Genomic DNA, 18,871 nt, shown 5'->3' on the forward strand with positions numbered 1-18,871 from the left:
TCACACTAAATGCACTTTGTAAAAACTGCAGAATCGCCGTCCAGGTCAATTTGCTGTGTCTCAACTGTTACATGTATTATATGCACTTACTCTGCATGTGCAAAATATTATTGTCTCCGAATTTCAAGGACTCTGAACACACGTTGTTTTCTCCCCATGTTCCCACCCTCCTTGAGCGCTTTGAAACACTTGCCTGTGTATAGGCACTTTATAAATAAACATTACCATTTACTACAGAAGACCCCTCACACCACCGAGCTAAGTCTCGTCTGTTAATTTCTTCCTCTTTTATTATGCCTACCTTTCATGTTTCTTACCTATCTTGCTCGGCCTGCCCATCTATGTACCTCCCTGAACTGACTGAACCGCAGAACTATGTGACCCGCGGATCGTGACAGGCCAGACTAAGACCGACTCCTCATTTAAAATCACGTTCTGTAAAAATGTCAACATCTTTTCGCATGTACCCACATGTACCCCCTCACATACATGCGAGACCCACCAATAGATATATGTCTAGTGGCTCCATTTGTAAGACATGTGGACATTCCTGGCTTATTAGACAACATAATATTGCATTCTGGGACTTGTAGTCCTATACTTGCTGAAGTGTGGTGTACACCCCGGCGCAAATAGTGAATACTGTCGTTGCTATGTCTACCCCGCGCACGTCCCCACTGCACTCTGCAACCATGTCGAACAGCCATGTACTTTTTAGAAGGGTAAATCAGTGGGGGGGGGGTCTCACCGTGGAAACGTGCTTCTCGCTGAGGCAACTTTGTGCCAGTTGCGCATCTCATAGCCTGTACTTATTAATGTAGCGGGATTGTCCGACTAATCAAGGAAACCTGTGCCTATTGCGCGCGGGGGCACCGGTGGTGAGTGGGTTACTGCATCCTGCTCAGCGGGGGTTCACAGGGGACCGTGAATCTCATTGAGAAGTTTACAGTTTCCCTGGCAGAACGTTTGAGCACCCAGCAGAGCGGCCTGGGGCACCTGGATACTTCAGCGTGGGCCTCCTTTGTGTATCTCGCTATGAATGTCACAGCGCGTCTCATTGAGGAGAACTTGTATGGCTCATTGATTGAAGCCTCTAGAAAGAGCCGAGGAAAGCGTGCGCAGCGCATCTCACAGATCGTATATTGTGCACCGCACCGGGCAGCGTATGTGTCTTAAGTGAAGACTGATGGGGAGTTTGGCCATTACCCTCAGCGGAGCTACACCAACGCACTGACGGCTTAATTAATGTTTTTTAAGAGCGCTTGAGTTTCTTTATTCTATGTGTAAGGTAGCCATCTAGGACATTTTTGGTTTGGGCTATTAGACCAATAAGCCGAAACGATTGCATTGGAGTACAGATAAGGAGGAATTACATGTGAGGTGAGGAGGGACACAGACGTCTGACAGTGTTGTTTGGTTATGTGCCCACCCATTGACTGCCCATTGCCATGTTAATCCCTTTGGCCATTCCTACCAATTCCTACCTCTGCCTGCCCGAAACGACTCCGCATGAGAACTCTGAGCTCGCTTTACTCAAGCCTTACTATCAGGCTTTGCATTCAAAGTGCCCGCCAGTGTTTGTTCAAAGCAGTTTTCTGAGTGTTAATGACTTAAATGGAGTTGTAAACGCGCTACTCGTGTAATAAAAACGGCTTACCGCGCATGCCTTCAGCCACTCAATGTATAAGCACTCTGTGTGTCCTTCACTGAAGTCCTGTTTAAAACAAACATTAGCAAATGCCAACATGTTTGGTGTGTGCATACGTTTTAAGCTTATTGCTGCTATTCGATGCTCAGGTACTCGCACCGTTTTTCACCTGCTTCCAACAATGGGTAATTAATACCACTAATCCTGGCAACTGCCTACACAAAAGCCCAAACTGTCGGCATTGCCAATGCTTGTTCTTACAATGTGATGGTTGACCCCTTTTTGCTTTACTAATGCTAGATTGTGGATTTTGTATATTCTGGGCACAATAAGAAACCGTTTTTAGCATTATACTTTCTTGTGGCTAGGTGAAGAATTAAGTCGTATGTCGATATATAGGGATCCCATACACCCACAACCCAGTCACTAAATTACCCAAAAATAAAAGCAATTCTTCATAGTTTTTCATTTCGTGTCAGTGCAGTTCTGTCCATTAAAACGGAAATGGTAAATCGCTTTGTTTGTCATTGGAGAAGCAAAAAACAAGACTTTTAGAGCTCCTTTCATGTTCCTGTCATACTGCGAGCCTTAATGGGCACCAGCTGTGCTGTAGCAGTAGCAGCTACAGCACTTCAACTCAGCACAGTGAGATCCACGGTGGCAATGGTGCAGCCGTGCCTCCTGTGCCGGTTCAGGAAGTGTACGCTTCACTTGCCGTTCCCCGGGAAACGGCCGCCAGCTGGCACTGCACCACCTCAGCGGATCAAAGAGCAAAGCCTTGCAGACATTGAACTTGCAGCGCTGCCACCCTCGGCCCGACTATCTAGAGGAAGCTATGGAGGGCGCAGCAGCAATTGAGTTGAAGGTTAAACCTACAGTAACGAGTTGCAAAAGATGGCACACAGTCTGCAAGTGGACATATAGACAAGTCATGTTTGCATGTGATTTCATTTGGAGTATTTATTGACCCTGAATCCAACAACGGTAATCAGCGGGGCACTATAAGAAGTCAGGGTCGGAGGAGGAATACAAGATGTATAGTTACATGTATGTATATAAAGTAATTGTGCCTTGCATAGTGGTGCTTCTGCCATTTGGGTGGCTTCTTTGTGCTAGGTCCGGTAAGAGAAGAGGAAGAGCTGGGGAAAGTGGGCAATGGGAGAGAGGCAAGATGTGAAACGGGAGTGCAGGTTTTAGGGTACGTGGTGTGCATGCGTTGCCAGGTGTGAGCTCCAAGTGCTGTCACCCTCCTTGGTTATTTCCTTGCTATTCTGGCCTACGAGCCTTGATGGTGCACTGGGTGCGTGGGGTGGGCTGTATTTTGGTGGACGAGGTGTAGATAATCATTCCCTGATATTGCAATTAGAGTCTAGCTGTGGAGTGGGCCTCTCGTGGGATGGGGTGTGCGAATGTGTGGCAGTCCGCTGCTCGCGCATAATGGTGTAGACTGAGGAAGTTTGAGGTTGAGTGTGGCAGTGAGGTGCAAGGTAGGTCGAGGGGGTACCTGTGTGTGGCTGTCTGTCAGGCCGCATGGCCTATGTGCCTTTGGCTCGGTGTGTCGTTGCTTGCGCATGCCCAGTTGCTGTGCACTTGGGGTTGATTCATACCCCCGTGGATCGCCCCGGTGATATTCTTTTAGAAGCGGGTCTAACTTTTGCTGTGGATTCGGGGAGTGCCTGATTAGTGCAGGCAAGGTGTCCGTATTAAGCATGTGTGCAGCGATGTGCCTTCATGCGACCTAGTAAATAGCCATGTTTTCACGAACAAGGGTGCTTAACGGGATTCATAGTTTGGGGAGGTACAGGAGAGCAGAGTACATAACATTCCAGAATAGATCGGGTGACTTGATATTACTGTTTGATTGGTATGGAGGAACAATTTGGCTAAGTGTTCATATGGCAGTAGGCGGATTTCGTCAGGAGAGCATTAACAGGGTGATGCAGATTGCATTTAAGTATATATTTCAAATCATGTTTTCATTTATAATCATTAGTTTGTATTATGCAAATGTAGCTTCAGAAATATATGCTTTTTAAGATGGCCTTCCTCAAAATAAGTGCTTTAATTTACAGAATTCCACAAATGTGTGCATGGTAATGTGTTGTGTTGTGGTCGCGCTCAGTAATGTATGTGTGACTGGTTTATTCAGGCCCTCACAGGAGCCAACATGAAGGAAGGAGTCCTCTGTAGCCAGGGCTGCTTTCAGCAAGTGGCCTACATGAAGATTATATGGATGATTGAATAGCTTCAGGTAGGGCGGGTGTCTGACAGCTCCTCACACCCTGGAGCCCTCATGATCTAAATACGACCGGTCCCCCTGGATGCTCCATAGTATACGCTGGTAGTGCCTTTTTTATTATTCATGCGTCCTATACTCAGAGTTGGCAGAGACCCTCTTGCTGACCTGTGAATGTCTCCCGGGTTTTACTCTAGGATTCCCCAGAATAGCCAACCCTTTGGTTTATCCCCAGGCTGACCGCTGCCTTGTGCTCTACTGTATACACATGTGGATACACAGATATAGGATAGCTCGTGATTTCTAAACTGTACTTAAAACAAATCGATTGACACTATTTTGAAAGCCTGCAGAAAAAAAATGAAACCTCTGAACATTAAATCAAATGTAATTCACAATTATTGCATTTGTTGGTTTGTTCAATTTTACATCTCCATAAGAACTGCACATCTTCCCACATTTGCTCTTTAAGCTGTATTTCACCCGCAGCCCACTTGAATTGTCACAGGTTTTGCATATTACGTAAATCGAGACATAACTAGAAGGGCTGTAGGGGAGACGAGCGTTTTTCACACGAATCCCACTTGCTTACTCGTTTCACAACTCGGGAATTGGGTTAAATACATGCTAATGATGATTCTGTATAGAGATGACGGTTGGCTGCGGGTCTGCGGCTTATTAAATAATTCTCAACATTTTAAGCAACAGATGCGCCCTGCCTGTTGATTGGCACATGCGTGGCCGCGCTGTATACTGAATCTGCCCTACATACGCTGATCTGTTGACATTCTTCTCTGTTGCTTAGCTTCAGACAGTAAAGTCATGACATGTGCGACTGTGTGGAGGATGCCGAAAGAATTGGAATCAGGCAGTCATGAATCCCCCGATGATTCATCAAGCAACCCTCACACCCTGGAGCTACTCTGTCACCTTGACAACACAGCCCATGGCAATATGGCCTGGTAGGATTCTGCATATTTTATATTCTCATAAACCGCCTGAAGGCTAGAACTGTGTTTTGTTTTTTTTGGTGTAAATGTACTTTGTGGAACCAGAATTAACACGTTGTATTTCTAATGTATATAAATTAAACGCATGTGCATTTCCTTTTTTCATAGCGTACAAAGATGCATTGTAATCCTGCCTATGTGTTTCTTTTGTCCCTCTGCTCCTTTTCCCCCCTTTTGTAAAAACATCTTAGTTGAATCTTAGTTACTGCACTTGGTCAATGACCCATGAGAGTGGCATCTCTCGGCACTGACCCCAACTTCTGACTTACTGGGCGCACCTGCCCCCCCACCCTCTGCACTTGCCCCATCCCTCCCCTGCACCTGTATGCACCCTTGCACGATCAGGATGCAGCATGCCTTGAAGATCGTTATCTGTTTTTCCCTTGTCTCCCCTCCTTGCATGTTGGCGCCTCAATGCACTTGGAAAAATTGTAGAAACGTCGTCAGACCTATTTGCTGTTATCTACACCATTAATTGTATTATATGCACTTCTTCCATGCACACACTCTGCCCATGCAGACTTGTATCTTTCAGAAATTCAAGGGCTTTGAATGACTGTTGTTTTTTCCCCTTGTTCCCTCCCTGCTTGAGTGCTTTGAAAGACTTGCTTTGTGTATAGGCGCTTTACAAATAAACAATACCATAAACATATTCTGTTTTTGGATGGGCATTTCAGTGCTAGTGCAAAACTGTACTTGTTTATCCCACCTTCATTGTTATGTTCTCGTCCCAAATAATAAACTATCCATATTGGTATGTTTGCTCTTTTTCTGTAAATTACTCCTAATTAACCTATTCGTGCATGTGCTTATTCACGTTTTAAAAGCTGTGGGAGCCAAACTCCTCCTATGTGACCATAAACGCTAATATAACCATTATTTTCTGCAGCCTATCAGCCTACCGATGGATCTCAACCCTATTTTAGGGTCACCATGTATACTTGCCTGTGAGTTTTTGTCTTCATCTACCAGTCTCATTTGGACTGGGTGTAACTGCACACTTCAAACCAGAACTAGAGTTGTAAGCAATTTCAGGTAACCTGCAATTCAATTCGTCCCTTTTAAGATAACAATGGATAATAACTCCCCCCTATCATGATTGGGGGTTTATATTCTATTAAGACACAGAGGCGGTTATATGTGATTTTACCGACCACAAAAACAGAGTGGTACATAACAACGGTAGAGTCATCGAAAACACCAATTTTAAAAATTCTTTTTTTATTTGGGGGGTCCCCACCCAAGCCCCCATTTTTGTCACCCTTTGAAAGCCACCCAACCCCATCCCGACCCATTTTAACCCCTTACCCTTATATTCTGTGTTTTTCTGTGTTATGGTCCGCTCTGTTATGTACCACTCTGTTTTGTTCGCATTAAAGTGACTGGATACCCACAGAGTCAGGTATTATGATATCTTCTTTATCTGCTGCAGCAAGATAGAAGGGTGGGATGCACAAATAGGTAGGTTTCAGTAACAGAAATAGTTTTACTTTTATCACCACAACAATAAAGGAATAGCCAGTAATGTATTCGTCATAAGGCAAAAATAATGGCTCTTACAACAGTCCCAGAAATAGTGGCCTGTCCAGCCTGGCTTCTGTGTCAAATTAACAACTCTGGTCTTTGTGTCGAGCAGCAGATTTGTGGGGATCTCAAACCCTCATTGATTGAGGACAGCAATAGGCCTTTCATGGCTGGTGCACTCCAGGCTTGGACCAGTCACCAACTCTCTTCCAGTTTTTCAAGACACAGAGTGAGGGAGACATGGCTTGACTTGGCTCTGAAACGGCGACACCTCTCGGGCGCTTCCGGATAACATTAGAAAAGAAGCTGAGCTGGGACCCCTTGCTTCGGGCCATGATATGTGGATCCTTGCAAGTTGTATGCAGGAGTCTGCGGGGAGCCAGAAGGGGGATTCCTGAAATTGGGGCCCTCGTGGATCTCCCCAAAATGGTGTATTGGACTTACCTTTCCAACACTCCCGCTGGCCTGGCTGTGCTCTGTTGAGCCTTAAGATCTCCATGTCACTTCATCTGCAGCTGCTCTGCCCCTGGAGAGTTGTGGAGACAGGTTGCAGCATTTATTTATTTATCAACTTGTATTGCGCACCCGGTAACCAAGGGCTTAAGGGCGCAGACCTAAAACAAGAGACATAACATAAAACGTGATTACTCAGCAATGTGGGGGTGTAGTGGCCGACCGTTAACCATCGGTGTTTAAGAAAAGAGGGAAGTCCTTAATTGCTTCTTGAAATCTACTGTCAAGACAATATTTCTCAAAGCGTCAGGCAAGGCATTCCATGCAAGGGGGGACCGCTATGGTGAAAGCTCAGTTATGTGCTTTGTTGGTCTTGCAGCGCAGCATCTTCAACAAATTTGTATTGTCTGATCTTAGAATACAGGTACTGGGTTTCTTAACAATGTCTTCCATTAAGTAAGATGGCATGTGACCGCTCATACATTTGTGTGTAATGAGCAGGAGCCTGAAGCGGACCCTTGCCTGAACAGGTAGACAATGAATGCTCCTTCTTGCCTCCGACACATGATCTATGCGATGGAGTCCTTTAATGACACTCACTGCCCCATTCTGAACCACCTGAAGATGATGGAAATCTGTTGTGGTGATGCCTGTCAAAAGGCTGCCACAGTAGTCCAGTTTGGAGCAGCTAATGGCTCTTGCCAGGGTCTCAGTATTTTTCTCGGAAATACGAGGCCGGAGGTGACGTAGCAGCTTAATAGAATAAGAGGACGATGAGACCAAACTGCTCACCTGAGCCTTCATACTGAGATTCTTATCCAGGATGACATCTAGTGTCTTAACCTTGCTCTTTACCTCAATGACACATTTATCTATACAAAAATTCATGTGCGTAGGGTCTAACTTGTCCAATTTGGAGTCAGAGCCAGCAAGCATGAGTTCCGTTTTGGCACTATTAAGAGCCAAGCCATTAGCCACCATCCACTTTTGGATTTTCAAATAAATTTGATTGATGAGTAATTCATCATCGCAATGTGTTCCCGAAATAGGGATAACACATTGCGTGTCATCGGTGTAATTGGCAAAAACGATCCCTTCTTGTTCAAACATGAAGAAAAATGGAATCATGAAAATATTATACAAGCAGGGGGATACGCAGGCTCCTTGTGGAACCCCAAACAATAAAGCGTTTGGATTAGCCTCTGCCGAATCGCTTGCCACCCTTACCTGCCAACCACTTACAAAAGAAGAGATCTATTGGACGGCTTGAGGCGAAAAGTTGGCAATTTCCCTCAACCTGGTGGACAGAACGGAATGGTCCACCAGGTCGAAAGCCACTGGGAGACCCAGGATCATCAATAAGGTAGTTTTAACTTCATCCATGCCTTGATGTAAATTGGATTTTAAGGCTAGAAGAGCCGACTCCGTCCCATGGTATTGACGGAAACCAGATTGAAATTTATGTAAAATCTGATTATTATTAAGGAAGAGCGAGATCTGGTTGCATGCTACTCTATCCAAAATGTTCAGGAGAAACATACTTTTGGTTATCGGTCTGTAGTTATAGGGCGTAAGGGGGCAGAGATTGGATTTTTTTAGTAGAGTCGTAATCCATGCATTTGTTTGTCATCAGGAACGCTCTGCTGACCAAAGGAGGCATTCACAGATTTCGTGAGCGCAAGGATTAAAATGTGAGCACATTCCTTAATCATGATTGACGAGCAGGGGTCACCCCTGCAACTCATAGTTTTTAATTGGGCAATGATTCTGGCGAGTTCCACTTCTGCTATGGGAGAAAAATTAAAACTCTTCATCTCCCTGTCCTTAGATGGTTGCGAGAGGACGTTGATCTCTATATCCTCTTTATTAAAAGATCATTTTTTCTCTTCGATAGTCTTTAATTTTCTCTAATTTGCTAAACATAGACTCTTGGATATTTGAACAACAAAGATTGTTTTTTAAAATCGGATCTTGGGAGGGACTCTGTACATGTTCTTGCTCTTTTAGTATCTTAGAGTTCCTTTGTGTCTGACTTGGCGTTACCAATTCTGAAATTCAAGGACTCCTTTTTTGCTGCCATCATAGCCGATTTAAAAATGTCAACATCTTTTTTGTAAGCTTCAAGGCTAGATGGAGCTCGACATTGTTCGCAAGCACAGAAGAGTTTAATTTGACTGGATTTTAGCTCCGCAAGGTTATCATTAAACCATGCGTTACTTGTACGTTTAGATTGAAATGTGATCTTCGCTGGGATAGCCTTTCCGTTACTGTATTAAGAGAGTTAACAAAAGTTCTGGTTATGTCCTCCAGACTTCCTGCATTACTAATCTCAGCATTCAAAGTCTGGGCCCACAGGCTCACATTTTCTGGTGTCAGTTTCTTGCGACTTCTAATAATTTGAGAAACTCTAAGCTCCTTCAGTCTTTTTGTAAAGTAATCCATGTGAATCTGAAAAAATATCCCAAAATGATCCGACCATGGGCAAAGTAGGATTTCCATATCATGTAATACAAGGAGGTCATCTTGTCGTCTGAAGTCAAACGTTTACTTTTTAGTTTTAGTAAACCCAATGCTATTTTGTAATGTTTTATACAGTCAAGCGAATTCCAGATGGCCATCTGTTAGGTCACCCTCTTGCCTGCCAATGCAACTCAGCTCTTTGGCTCTAGTTGCTACACTATATCAATTTCAAAAATGAAACTATGAAATGTACCACCGCAAGTCACTAAAGGTGGAGGTTTTGCACATCTTTCACTGCACCAATTTGTTTGAGTGTCATAATTGGTTAAATGACTGTTCTCTTAAAAATTTATTAAGACATTCTGAAAAAAGAGAAAAAAAGAATGGAAAACAGAACTAAATATGTTTTAAAAAAGCTAACAGCAAAATAATAAAATGCTGAGTATGCTCAAAGTTAGTGTCCGAGTATTAGTTACTTAAGCACTCTTGTACACAGAATTAGCTTGATTGTGTAAAACATGACAAAATAGTATTGGGTTTACTAAAAAGTAAACGTTTGACTTCAGAAGACAATTCGACCTCCTTGTATTACATGTATATTCAGCCCATAGTCATGCTGTCTTTAGGGCTGTCCCTTTTTGTTACCAGGATTTCCCCGTCAGACAGAGTCAAATTGTGGGTGGATACCCAATCTGAAGTGTGTTCCTTGATGTGCATGGGCTCTCTAATGAAGTGGACAAAACCCAATGAGTCTAATGTAGTCTCCATAATCCCTGCATTGGTATCCACATCACAGCATAACCAAAAATTAAAATCACCCAACAATAAAAGTTTGGTATTGGGTTTAAGGAAGGACAGTACACAATTGCTCAATTGAAATGGAAAGGTGGGTGCTGAGGTTGGGGCTCTATAGAGCAATAAGATGTTGAGTGTAGTTTCAGCACTAATGGCGACTTTAACCAGAACGTATTCCACTCCTGGAATGGCGTCCCCATGAACCTTGTTTTCCCAGGTTTTTATTTCCGATTTAATAAGAAGGGCCACTCCCCGCCCCCTGTCCTCTCTTCTGTCCTGTCTTATCATGTAGTATCCCTCTGGGACTGCTAGTGCCAGCAGCCTCATAACATGATTTTGAAGGGATTGTGTCCTCCGACGTATTCCTTATCTATGATATTTGTATCTCCAGCTTGCTGGCCTCGGAACATTTTTTCCCAGTAGAGGGTGCTGTGCGTCGACGTCCGTCGAGTAGGTGCTCCTCGACGGCCACCGTATCGACGCCGACGTCATCATGCCTATAAATGGCCACGCGCAGCGTCCGTTGCTCAGTTCAGTTTTTCCGCGCGTCTTGTGCCTTGGAATACCGTTGCTCAGTTCATCAGTCGATATATATTCATATTTCCTCGAGAAAACCGACTCGTACTCGATGGCTTCCTCCTCCAACCCGACGACTCCTCGGTCCGGTTTCAAAAAATGCCGAGATTGTGGGAAGAAAATGTCGTTGACGGATCCTCACAGGATCTGTTTGTGGTGTCTGGGAATCGAACACCAGTGTTCGGAGTGTGAGGAATGCCTATCCATGACGGCGAAAGCCTTGAAGGAGCGTAAGGGGAAGCTCGAGAGAGGTAAGTCAATTTTAACTTCCTCGAAAGTTTCCGCGGTAGAGTCGAGACATTCGTCTCCTCACCGTCGAAAGCATTCTCAGTCTAGGTCTCAAAGTGGCTCCCACCACTCGTCGAGGTCTAGACACTCGAAAAAAAGACGAAGAAGATCCCTTTTATCGTCGTCTTCTAGTTCCCCTGAAAGAGTAAATTGCCCCACTAAACACAGTTCTCAGGCTGAGTGGGAGGAATTCAGAAAAAAGATGCTACACGTCTTCGAGAAAGCGGCCTCGTCCAGCTCGAAGTCAGCTGAGGGTGATACCCCAGGTGAAAAACCCAAAAAATCTAAACGCCGCGAGTCGAAGCACCCGGCGAAAGAGTTGACCCGAAAGCGCCATGAGCCATCGGGAAGTAAAGCATCTTCGACGCCATCGTCGAAAGCCCCTTCGAAGCATAGATCGGTGCCATCAACGCCGTTATCGAAGGGTTCTTCGACGCATCCGTCGATCGAGTCGACGCCGGCATCGACGCCGACATCGACGCCGATAAAAGAAAGACCCACGGCTACTCCACAGCCAACGGTTACTTCGAGAGCCTCCAACACAACGTCGAGAACATCGTCGACATCCTCGAGCAGGATTCCAATCCTCTCGAGTTCTTCGAGGCCTCTTCCAGTTTTATTGACGCCTTTGTCGGCGCCTTCGAGGATTTTTACATCGGCGTCGACGACATCGACCTTTTCAAGGCCACTGATGATGGCTCCCTCAGCCTTAGAGATGGGTTTTATACCATTTCACAGACCAGAGCATCCCCCCATAACTTCAATTCTTGAAGAAAGGGAAGATTCTGATCAAGGAAGGCCTTTGGGCTGCAGAGGACCACATTACCTGAACCAGAGACTTTTGCCTCTGAGGAAAGAAGGTTGAAAGACCTTCAGGAAGCATTACAGGAAGCAAGTGGCCTAGACACTTCCCCAGAAGTGGAATTTGTCAAACCAGACCCAGGGGAACATGCTGATACCCCTTATCGAACCCTAATGTCAAGAATTATGGAGTTCATGGGTTGGTCTGCGCCTTCACCTGTTTTTCAACAGGATGACTTCACAGATATTCTGGATAAAGGTCCACAGGAGGATCCTGTGGTTCCCTTTCATTCTGCTTTACAAAGAAAGATTTTAACTAACTGGGAAACTCCTGAAGTTGTCCCTGCGGTTAACAAGAAGTTGTCAGCGAAATATAGGTTATCTGCTGCTGACCCTGAATACCTATCTAAGCACCCTACTCCAGAGAGTCTTGTGGTCCAGGCTGCAACTTCATCAGGCAATACTTCTGCTTACCCCACTGCTCCTCATGATAGGGATGATAAAAAATATGATGCCATGGCTAAGAAAGTCTTCTCAGCCTGTAGCATGGCTTTAAAATCTATCAATGCAACTTGTACGCTCGCTAGGTTCAGCCACACCCTTTGGGAGTGTGCTTCATCGGCGGCTGGCTGCATACCGGAAGGAGAAGAAAGGGACGCATTTTTAAATATCATCAGAGATGGTAAAGATGCAATGTGTGAGTCCCTTCAAACTGGCATTGATTCTGCTGACAGTATGAGCAGGGCCATGGCGGCAAGTACCACAATCCGCAGGCATGCGTGGTTGAGAAAGTCCGGCTTTGCTTCTAACGTACAGGCCAGACTTTTAAATATGCCCTTTGACGGTTCTTCCCTATTTAGTAAAAAGGCGGATGACAGTTTGGAAAAACTACAAACATCTAAAGCAGCAGCTAAGTCACTAGGAGCTGCAATCCGACAAACTAATTTTCGTCCCTCAGGATCCTCTTGGAGAGGAAGGTCCTTTCGCTATTATTCCTCATATGGAAGAGGCAGAGGACGGCTGACTCAAAGAGGCCAAGGAAAATGTACCCGTGGTGGACGGGGTAAAGGAAAGAAAGCCGCATCAGCAGGAGCAGGAGCCACTTTATCTTCGGCAACTGCATCAGCCGCTCCCAAACCACTCTGAGGTCTCCCATCAGAAGACACCTGTAGGGGGCAGGTTAACTCACCATCTGATGGAATGGCAGGCTTTTACGTCAGATGCTTGGGCATTGGAAACAGTTGCCCAAAGTTACTGCCTGCCTTTTCTACGCATCCCTCAGAGACATCCACCGGGGAACAGCTCTCTGAAAGTGCCGGATCCGCTCCTCTTGCAGGAAGTTGTAGACCTGCTAGAGAAAGGTGCCATAGAACCGGTACCTGTAGCGGACAGGAACAAGGGCTGGTACTCCCCCCTACTTTCTCATACCAAAGAAAGACGGAGGACTGAGACCCATCCTGGACTTACGAGAATTGAACAAGTTCCTCAGGAAGGACAAGTTCAAGATGGTAACTCTCTCTCAGATCCTTCAGGCCCTCCAGCTTCAGGACTGGTTGGTATCTCTGGACCTTCAGGATGCTTATTTCCATGTGCCTATCCATCCCAAGCACAGCAAGTACCTGAGGTTCGCAATTGGCAACTCTCATTATCAATTTCGAGTTCTGCCATTTGGGCTGACCTCCGCCCGAGGGTCTTCACCAAGCTAATGTCGGTTGTGGCTGCAAGTCTAAGGAGGGAAGGGATTCACGTCTACCCCTACCTGGACGATTGGTTGATCAGAGCAGTTTCTTCGGAACAGGCTCGGATCCAACTAGATTATGTCTGTCACTCCCTTCACAGGCTGGGCTTCTCCCTCAATTTAAAGAAGTCACAGATGATACCATCACAGAGACTCCAGTTCATTGGAGCAGTCCTGGACAGGTCCCTGGGAAAAGCCTCGCCACCAGAGGTGAGGGCTCAAGATATTCTGCAGATGGTCACCACGTTTCAAAATGCCCAACGTCTCCCAGCCTACGACTTTTTGAGGTTGCTAGGCCTCATGGCATCCTGCATATTCCTTGTGCCAGAGGCTCGCCTGAGAATGAGATCCCTTCAGTGGGTACTGAGGACTCAGTGGTCACAATTCTCAGGGAGGATGACAGATCTCCTCCGGATTCCGGACAAGGTAGCCCACGACCTTCAATGGTGGGCCTCTCCAGAGAACATCTTGAAAGGAGAACTGTTTTGGCAACCATGGCCGGAGATAACAGTAGTCACAGATGCCTCACTCACGGGGTGGGGAGCCCATGCCAGCGACTTGACCATCAGCGGTCGTTGGTCTCCATCGGAGTCCAGACTACACATCAACCTGTTGGAGCTGAGAGCCATCAGACTGGCACTGAAGGCTTTTCTGCCCTCTGTACGGGGAGAACTGTCCTGATAATGACGGACAATACAGTGGCCATGCACTACCTCAACAAAAGAGGAGGCGTAGGGTCACTGCCACTGTGCAGAGAGGCGATGCAGCTCTGGTTTTGGGCAATTCAGGAAGGAATCTCTCTATCAGCAATTCACCTAGCCGGAGAGAAGAACTTGACAGCGGATGCTCTGAGCAGGCAGAACACAGTCTCCCACGAATGGGAGATAGCTCAGGAAGTCTTCGCCCTTTGGGGAACCACTCAAGTGGATCTGTTCGCCACCAGTATCAACAGGAAGTGCGACAGATTTTGCTCAAGGGAATTTCCCCTGAGAGGAGCTCTAGGAGACGCGTTCGTAGTGGACTGGGAGTTCCCACTTCTGTACGTGTTTCCTCCGGTCCCTGTCATTCCTCAAATGATCAGGAGGTTGAGAAGGTTTCGGAAGACCATGATCCTAATTGCCCCGGATTGGGCCAGGAGAACGTGGTACCCGGACCTTCTGGACATGTCCATCTGTCCTCCAATTCGTCTACCGTACAGAGAGGATCTTCTCTCGCAGAATGGAGGTCAGGTTCTCCATCCAGCCATCAAGACCCTCAACCTTCACGCTTGGTATCTGAAAGGTTGAGGTACAAGGATTGGGACCTTCCAGATGACGTCATGGAGGTGTTGCTTTCGGCCAGAAGACCAGCAACTAAGACTCTATACCGCTGTCGTTGGAATAAATTTTGCGGCTGGTGCAGAGAAAAGAATATCGAACCCTTTTCATGTGGTACACCTGCGGTGTTATCCTTCTTACTTTATTTGGCAAATTCGGGCCTTCAAATTGGCACTATTAAGGGCTATCTCGCAGCGCTATCGATCTTTAAGCGCACTGCAGAGGAGCCATCGTATTTCAAAATTCCATTGGTAATACAATACCTGAAAGGTCTAACTAATGTTTACCCTCCAAGACCATTCCAAGTTCCCTTATGGGACTTAAATCTAGTTTTAAACTTCCTAATGGGTGCTCCTTTTGAACCACTCCACTCTTGTCCATTGAAGTTTCTCACCCTCAAAACTGTTTTATTGATAGCATTAACATCTGCTAGAAGGGTTAGCGAGATACAAGCCCTGTCTTGTAAACCTCCTCATACAACTTTTCACAAGGACAAAGTAGTGCTACGGGTGAAGCCTAACTTCCTCCCAAAGGTAGTTTCGGAATTTCACATTACTCAGAAGATTACTCTACCTTCATTCTATCCTCCTCCCCATCCGGGGAAAGAGGAAGAGAGACTACACTGGCTGGACCCTAAGCGAGCCTTGAGTTTTTATATCAGTAGACTTGCTAAAATTAGACAAGCAGACCAACTTTTTGTAGGTTACGCAGGACATAAATTGGGATTACCAATAACCAAACAAACCATCTCCAGATGGATTATTTTAGCCATTCTGGAATGCTACAAACTGGCAGGGAAAGAGCCCCCTCAAAATCTAAGGGCTCATTCGACCAGGGGTATCGCAGCATCCTCAGCTCTTCAAAGAGGGGTACCAATTAGAGACATATGTGCGGCTGCCACATGGTCATCCGCACATACCTTTACCAAATTTTATAGCCTGGATTCCTCCTCTAGTCAAGAGACTAGATTTGGCAAAGCTGTGTTACACTCTGTTCATTCTTAAAGGGTAATATGGCATCTCTTACTCCCGCCTCCAATCACATACCACTGCTATGGGAGTCTATCATAGATAAGGAATACGTCAGAGGACACAATCCCTTCGAAGAACAAGTTACTTCTTACCTTGTAACGTTCTTTCGATGGGATGTTCCTCCGACGTATTCCTTATCGCCCCTCCCATCCATCCCCGGAGTAACATTTCCCTTGCGGTTACAGCTTACGCTCCTTCAAGGGTTGTAACCATTCATACAATAACTACTTTACTCTACAAAACGGAACTGAGCAACGGACGCTGCGCGTGGCCATTTATAGGCATGACGACGTCGGCGTCAATACGGTGGCCGTTAATGAGCACCTACTCGACGGACGTCGACGCACAGCGCCCTCTACTGGGAAAATTTTTTCCGAGGCCAGCAAGCTGGAGATACAAATATCATAGATAAGGAATACGTCGGAGGAACTTCCCATCGAAAGAACGTTACAAGGTAAGAAGTAACTTGTTCATTTCTGCCAAAGCCAAACCCTCCCTGAGGCTGCTACCCCTGGACTATTGGACTACCATTATTCTTACAACACATTCTGCCGTGGTTAGTCCCTCCTTTCTGACTTTTGTACTACCTACTCTGCTGGTACTCCTTCAGCTCTCCTTGTTATGTTCTCAAATTGTAGTCGTGTCTGTACTCACCCTTACCATCTGACTCCCACTTGACTCCTTAACTACAGGACCTCCATCTATCCTGAAAGTCCAACTTGGGTGTATTTTTGCATTTAACTTGAAAGTCAAACATGGGTGTATTTTTGCATTTAACTACAAAGTCCAACTTGGGTGTATTTTGCATTTAACTTGAAAGTCCAACTTGGGTGTATTTTGCATTTAACTTGAAAGTCCAACTTGGGTGTATTTTGCATTTAACTTTGGCCATTGATTGTAATCCTGTTAGCCCAGTGACTGTTCCCTACCGCTGCACTTGCTTACTCCTCCCCCTGCCTCCTCTCTTCATACTCAGGGCGCTGTCTGTTTCTCCCATCTATTCCAACTGCTTCTCTATCAACTATCCTTCCCTTCTCACTAAGTCTGGAAAGAAGAAGTTTAAAAAGGATATCTTGGCCTCCAACCCTGGTCTCCCTATTGCTGATACCTATACCAGCGCCTCTTCCAGACCCTCACCGACATCCTCTTTGTTGTTCCTTCGCCGGATCTATGGACCCCTCTTATGATCTCTGTGCTTTGTCCCGTCTCCTCCTCTCCCATAAATGGTGGCACTTGCTGGGAAGTCCTCATGGCTTCTTTTGGCTCCTCCAGAGTCATCCTTAACGTCTACCTAAATGGCACTGTCATGGTCGAAGGTCCCCAGGCCAATCTCCTCCTCTTCGATAGGCGGTTCTCTCGCCTCATCAACTTCCTTTCTTCTCCGGCTGTCCCCTCCTCTCATTCCTTGGCTACCTTGTCCACTCTTCCCTCCTCTGCCCATCTTCTGGCTACCTCCACAACTCTGCAGGACGTACCTCTGATTTGTACCCCTCCCCGGAAGGTCTTTAAGGCCGGCAACCTTCTTCATCTTGCCACTCTCAACTCTCGCTCTGCTGTCAAACACTACTCTGACATCTGCCATCTCCTTGAAGAACTTGACCTTGACGTCCTTGGTTTTACAGAGACATGGATCACGGCCAGCTCTGTCACGAGCTTTGACACTCTCCTCCCTGATGGCTACAAGATCCTCTCCGCACCCAGATCCACTCGCCCTGGAGAGAGGGTAGCCTTGATCTTTCCTGAGTGGATTCCTGCCACTATAATTCCCACTCAGATCTACTCCTCTTTCGAATGCCTCGTCTGCAGGCTCTCAATCTCTCACAGAGACGTGCTGGGGTATAGGCTGCCCAAAGTCCCCGTCCATTGGTTTAAGATAAGGATTTCTAAAGAAGGTCCCTCTTACTAATCCCTTCAGGGTACTATTTCAAAGGACCTGCTGAAGGGAAGCCTGATTGCTGCTGGAACACTGGCACCCAGGTCTCTGCCTGCTGAAGTGATAGACCTGCAAGTGTCTTGATTGTTCATTTAATTTATTTTTGTAGTTTTCATACTATTGTTTTTTGGCTGCTTCCATGCTGTGTGAGAGGGTCATGGATATGGCCCTGTCGGGGGTTCACAGGTACCCCTCTGATCCTGTGGTAGGTGGACTATGAGGGTACAGCCAGAGCCGTTCCTACCCCATGGGTTGTGTTAGGGAGTTGAGAAGGACCCCAGCCCATAGTTCCCACGAGTATCTGAACACATGCAGGGCAATTGATACCACTATCCTGGGTTCTATGCCGATCAGCCTCTATAATGGCCAGACCTATTTTTCTTCTGTTTGAGCATATGAAATGCAGCCGACACACAAGCTCTTAGAAGCCTGTAAAAGAATCACTGGTCCAGACAAATGCCAGTTGAAGTGAAACCGTACTTACACTACCAGAATACACCTAGGTGCAATTGACAAAACCGGACCAGGAGATGGAGCAATGGGTACAGTGCTAAAATGGAAATGGACTAGAGCTTTGCCTTTCTAAACCAAAGACGACACCAAAACCCCACCCCAAGATCCCCAGGTGGATTACCGAGGAGCTGGGGGCAGTAATCAGTACTGGAACTGGCAAAAGACTTCAGGGAATATGTAGAGACCGATAAACACTCTGAATCCCTATTTACACCGACACTATTTCTAAGCAGAAGATAAACCTGGAGCAAACTAACAATCTGAGCACCTCGATGCCTTCAGGAAAATGGAGTCTGAATAGGGTGCAGGGCTAGAAGACTAGGCTTCCAGGAAAACCCTGGGCCCCAGGGGATTATCTCGGGTAGAGATTGGCCAACAGGTGCCATAGGAAACTCCTGAGTAGGAAGAGCTGGGTTAAAAGAAATAGCCAGCCGTATCAGTAGGGGATAAAAGGTGTTTGGGGGTGGTCAGGAGCAGAGGAGGTGAGACAGAGACCAGCGAGGAGGGAGTGGCAGGTGGAGAAGGAGTTGGCTTTTGGAGGGCTTTGAT

The 18,871-nt window shown here is 46.2% G+C and overlaps 1 protein-coding gene across 2 annotated transcripts in view; it reads left to right on the forward strand.

The window, feature by feature from the left end:
- The window catches only part of EIPR1 (EARP complex and GARP complex interacting protein 1), an 823,988-nt gene that overhangs the window by 263,747 nt on the left and 541,370 nt on the right, over positions 1-18,871 (forward strand). For both annotated transcript variants that reach the window (XM_069606032.1, XM_069606033.1), the window contains exon 4: positions 4,690-4,846. In XM_069606032.1, coding sequence (XP_069462133.1) covers positions 4,690-4,846 — 157 coding nt within the window. The remainder of the gene's footprint in view (positions 1-4,689; positions 4,847-18,871) is intronic.

This window comes from Ambystoma mexicanum, chromosome 4p (assembly GCF_040938575.1).
Source record: "Ambystoma mexicanum isolate Mex_15411 chromosome 4p, UKY_AmexF1_1, whole genome shotgun sequence".
NCBI lineage: Eukaryota > Metazoa > Chordata > Amphibia > Caudata > Ambystomatidae > Ambystoma > Ambystoma mexicanum.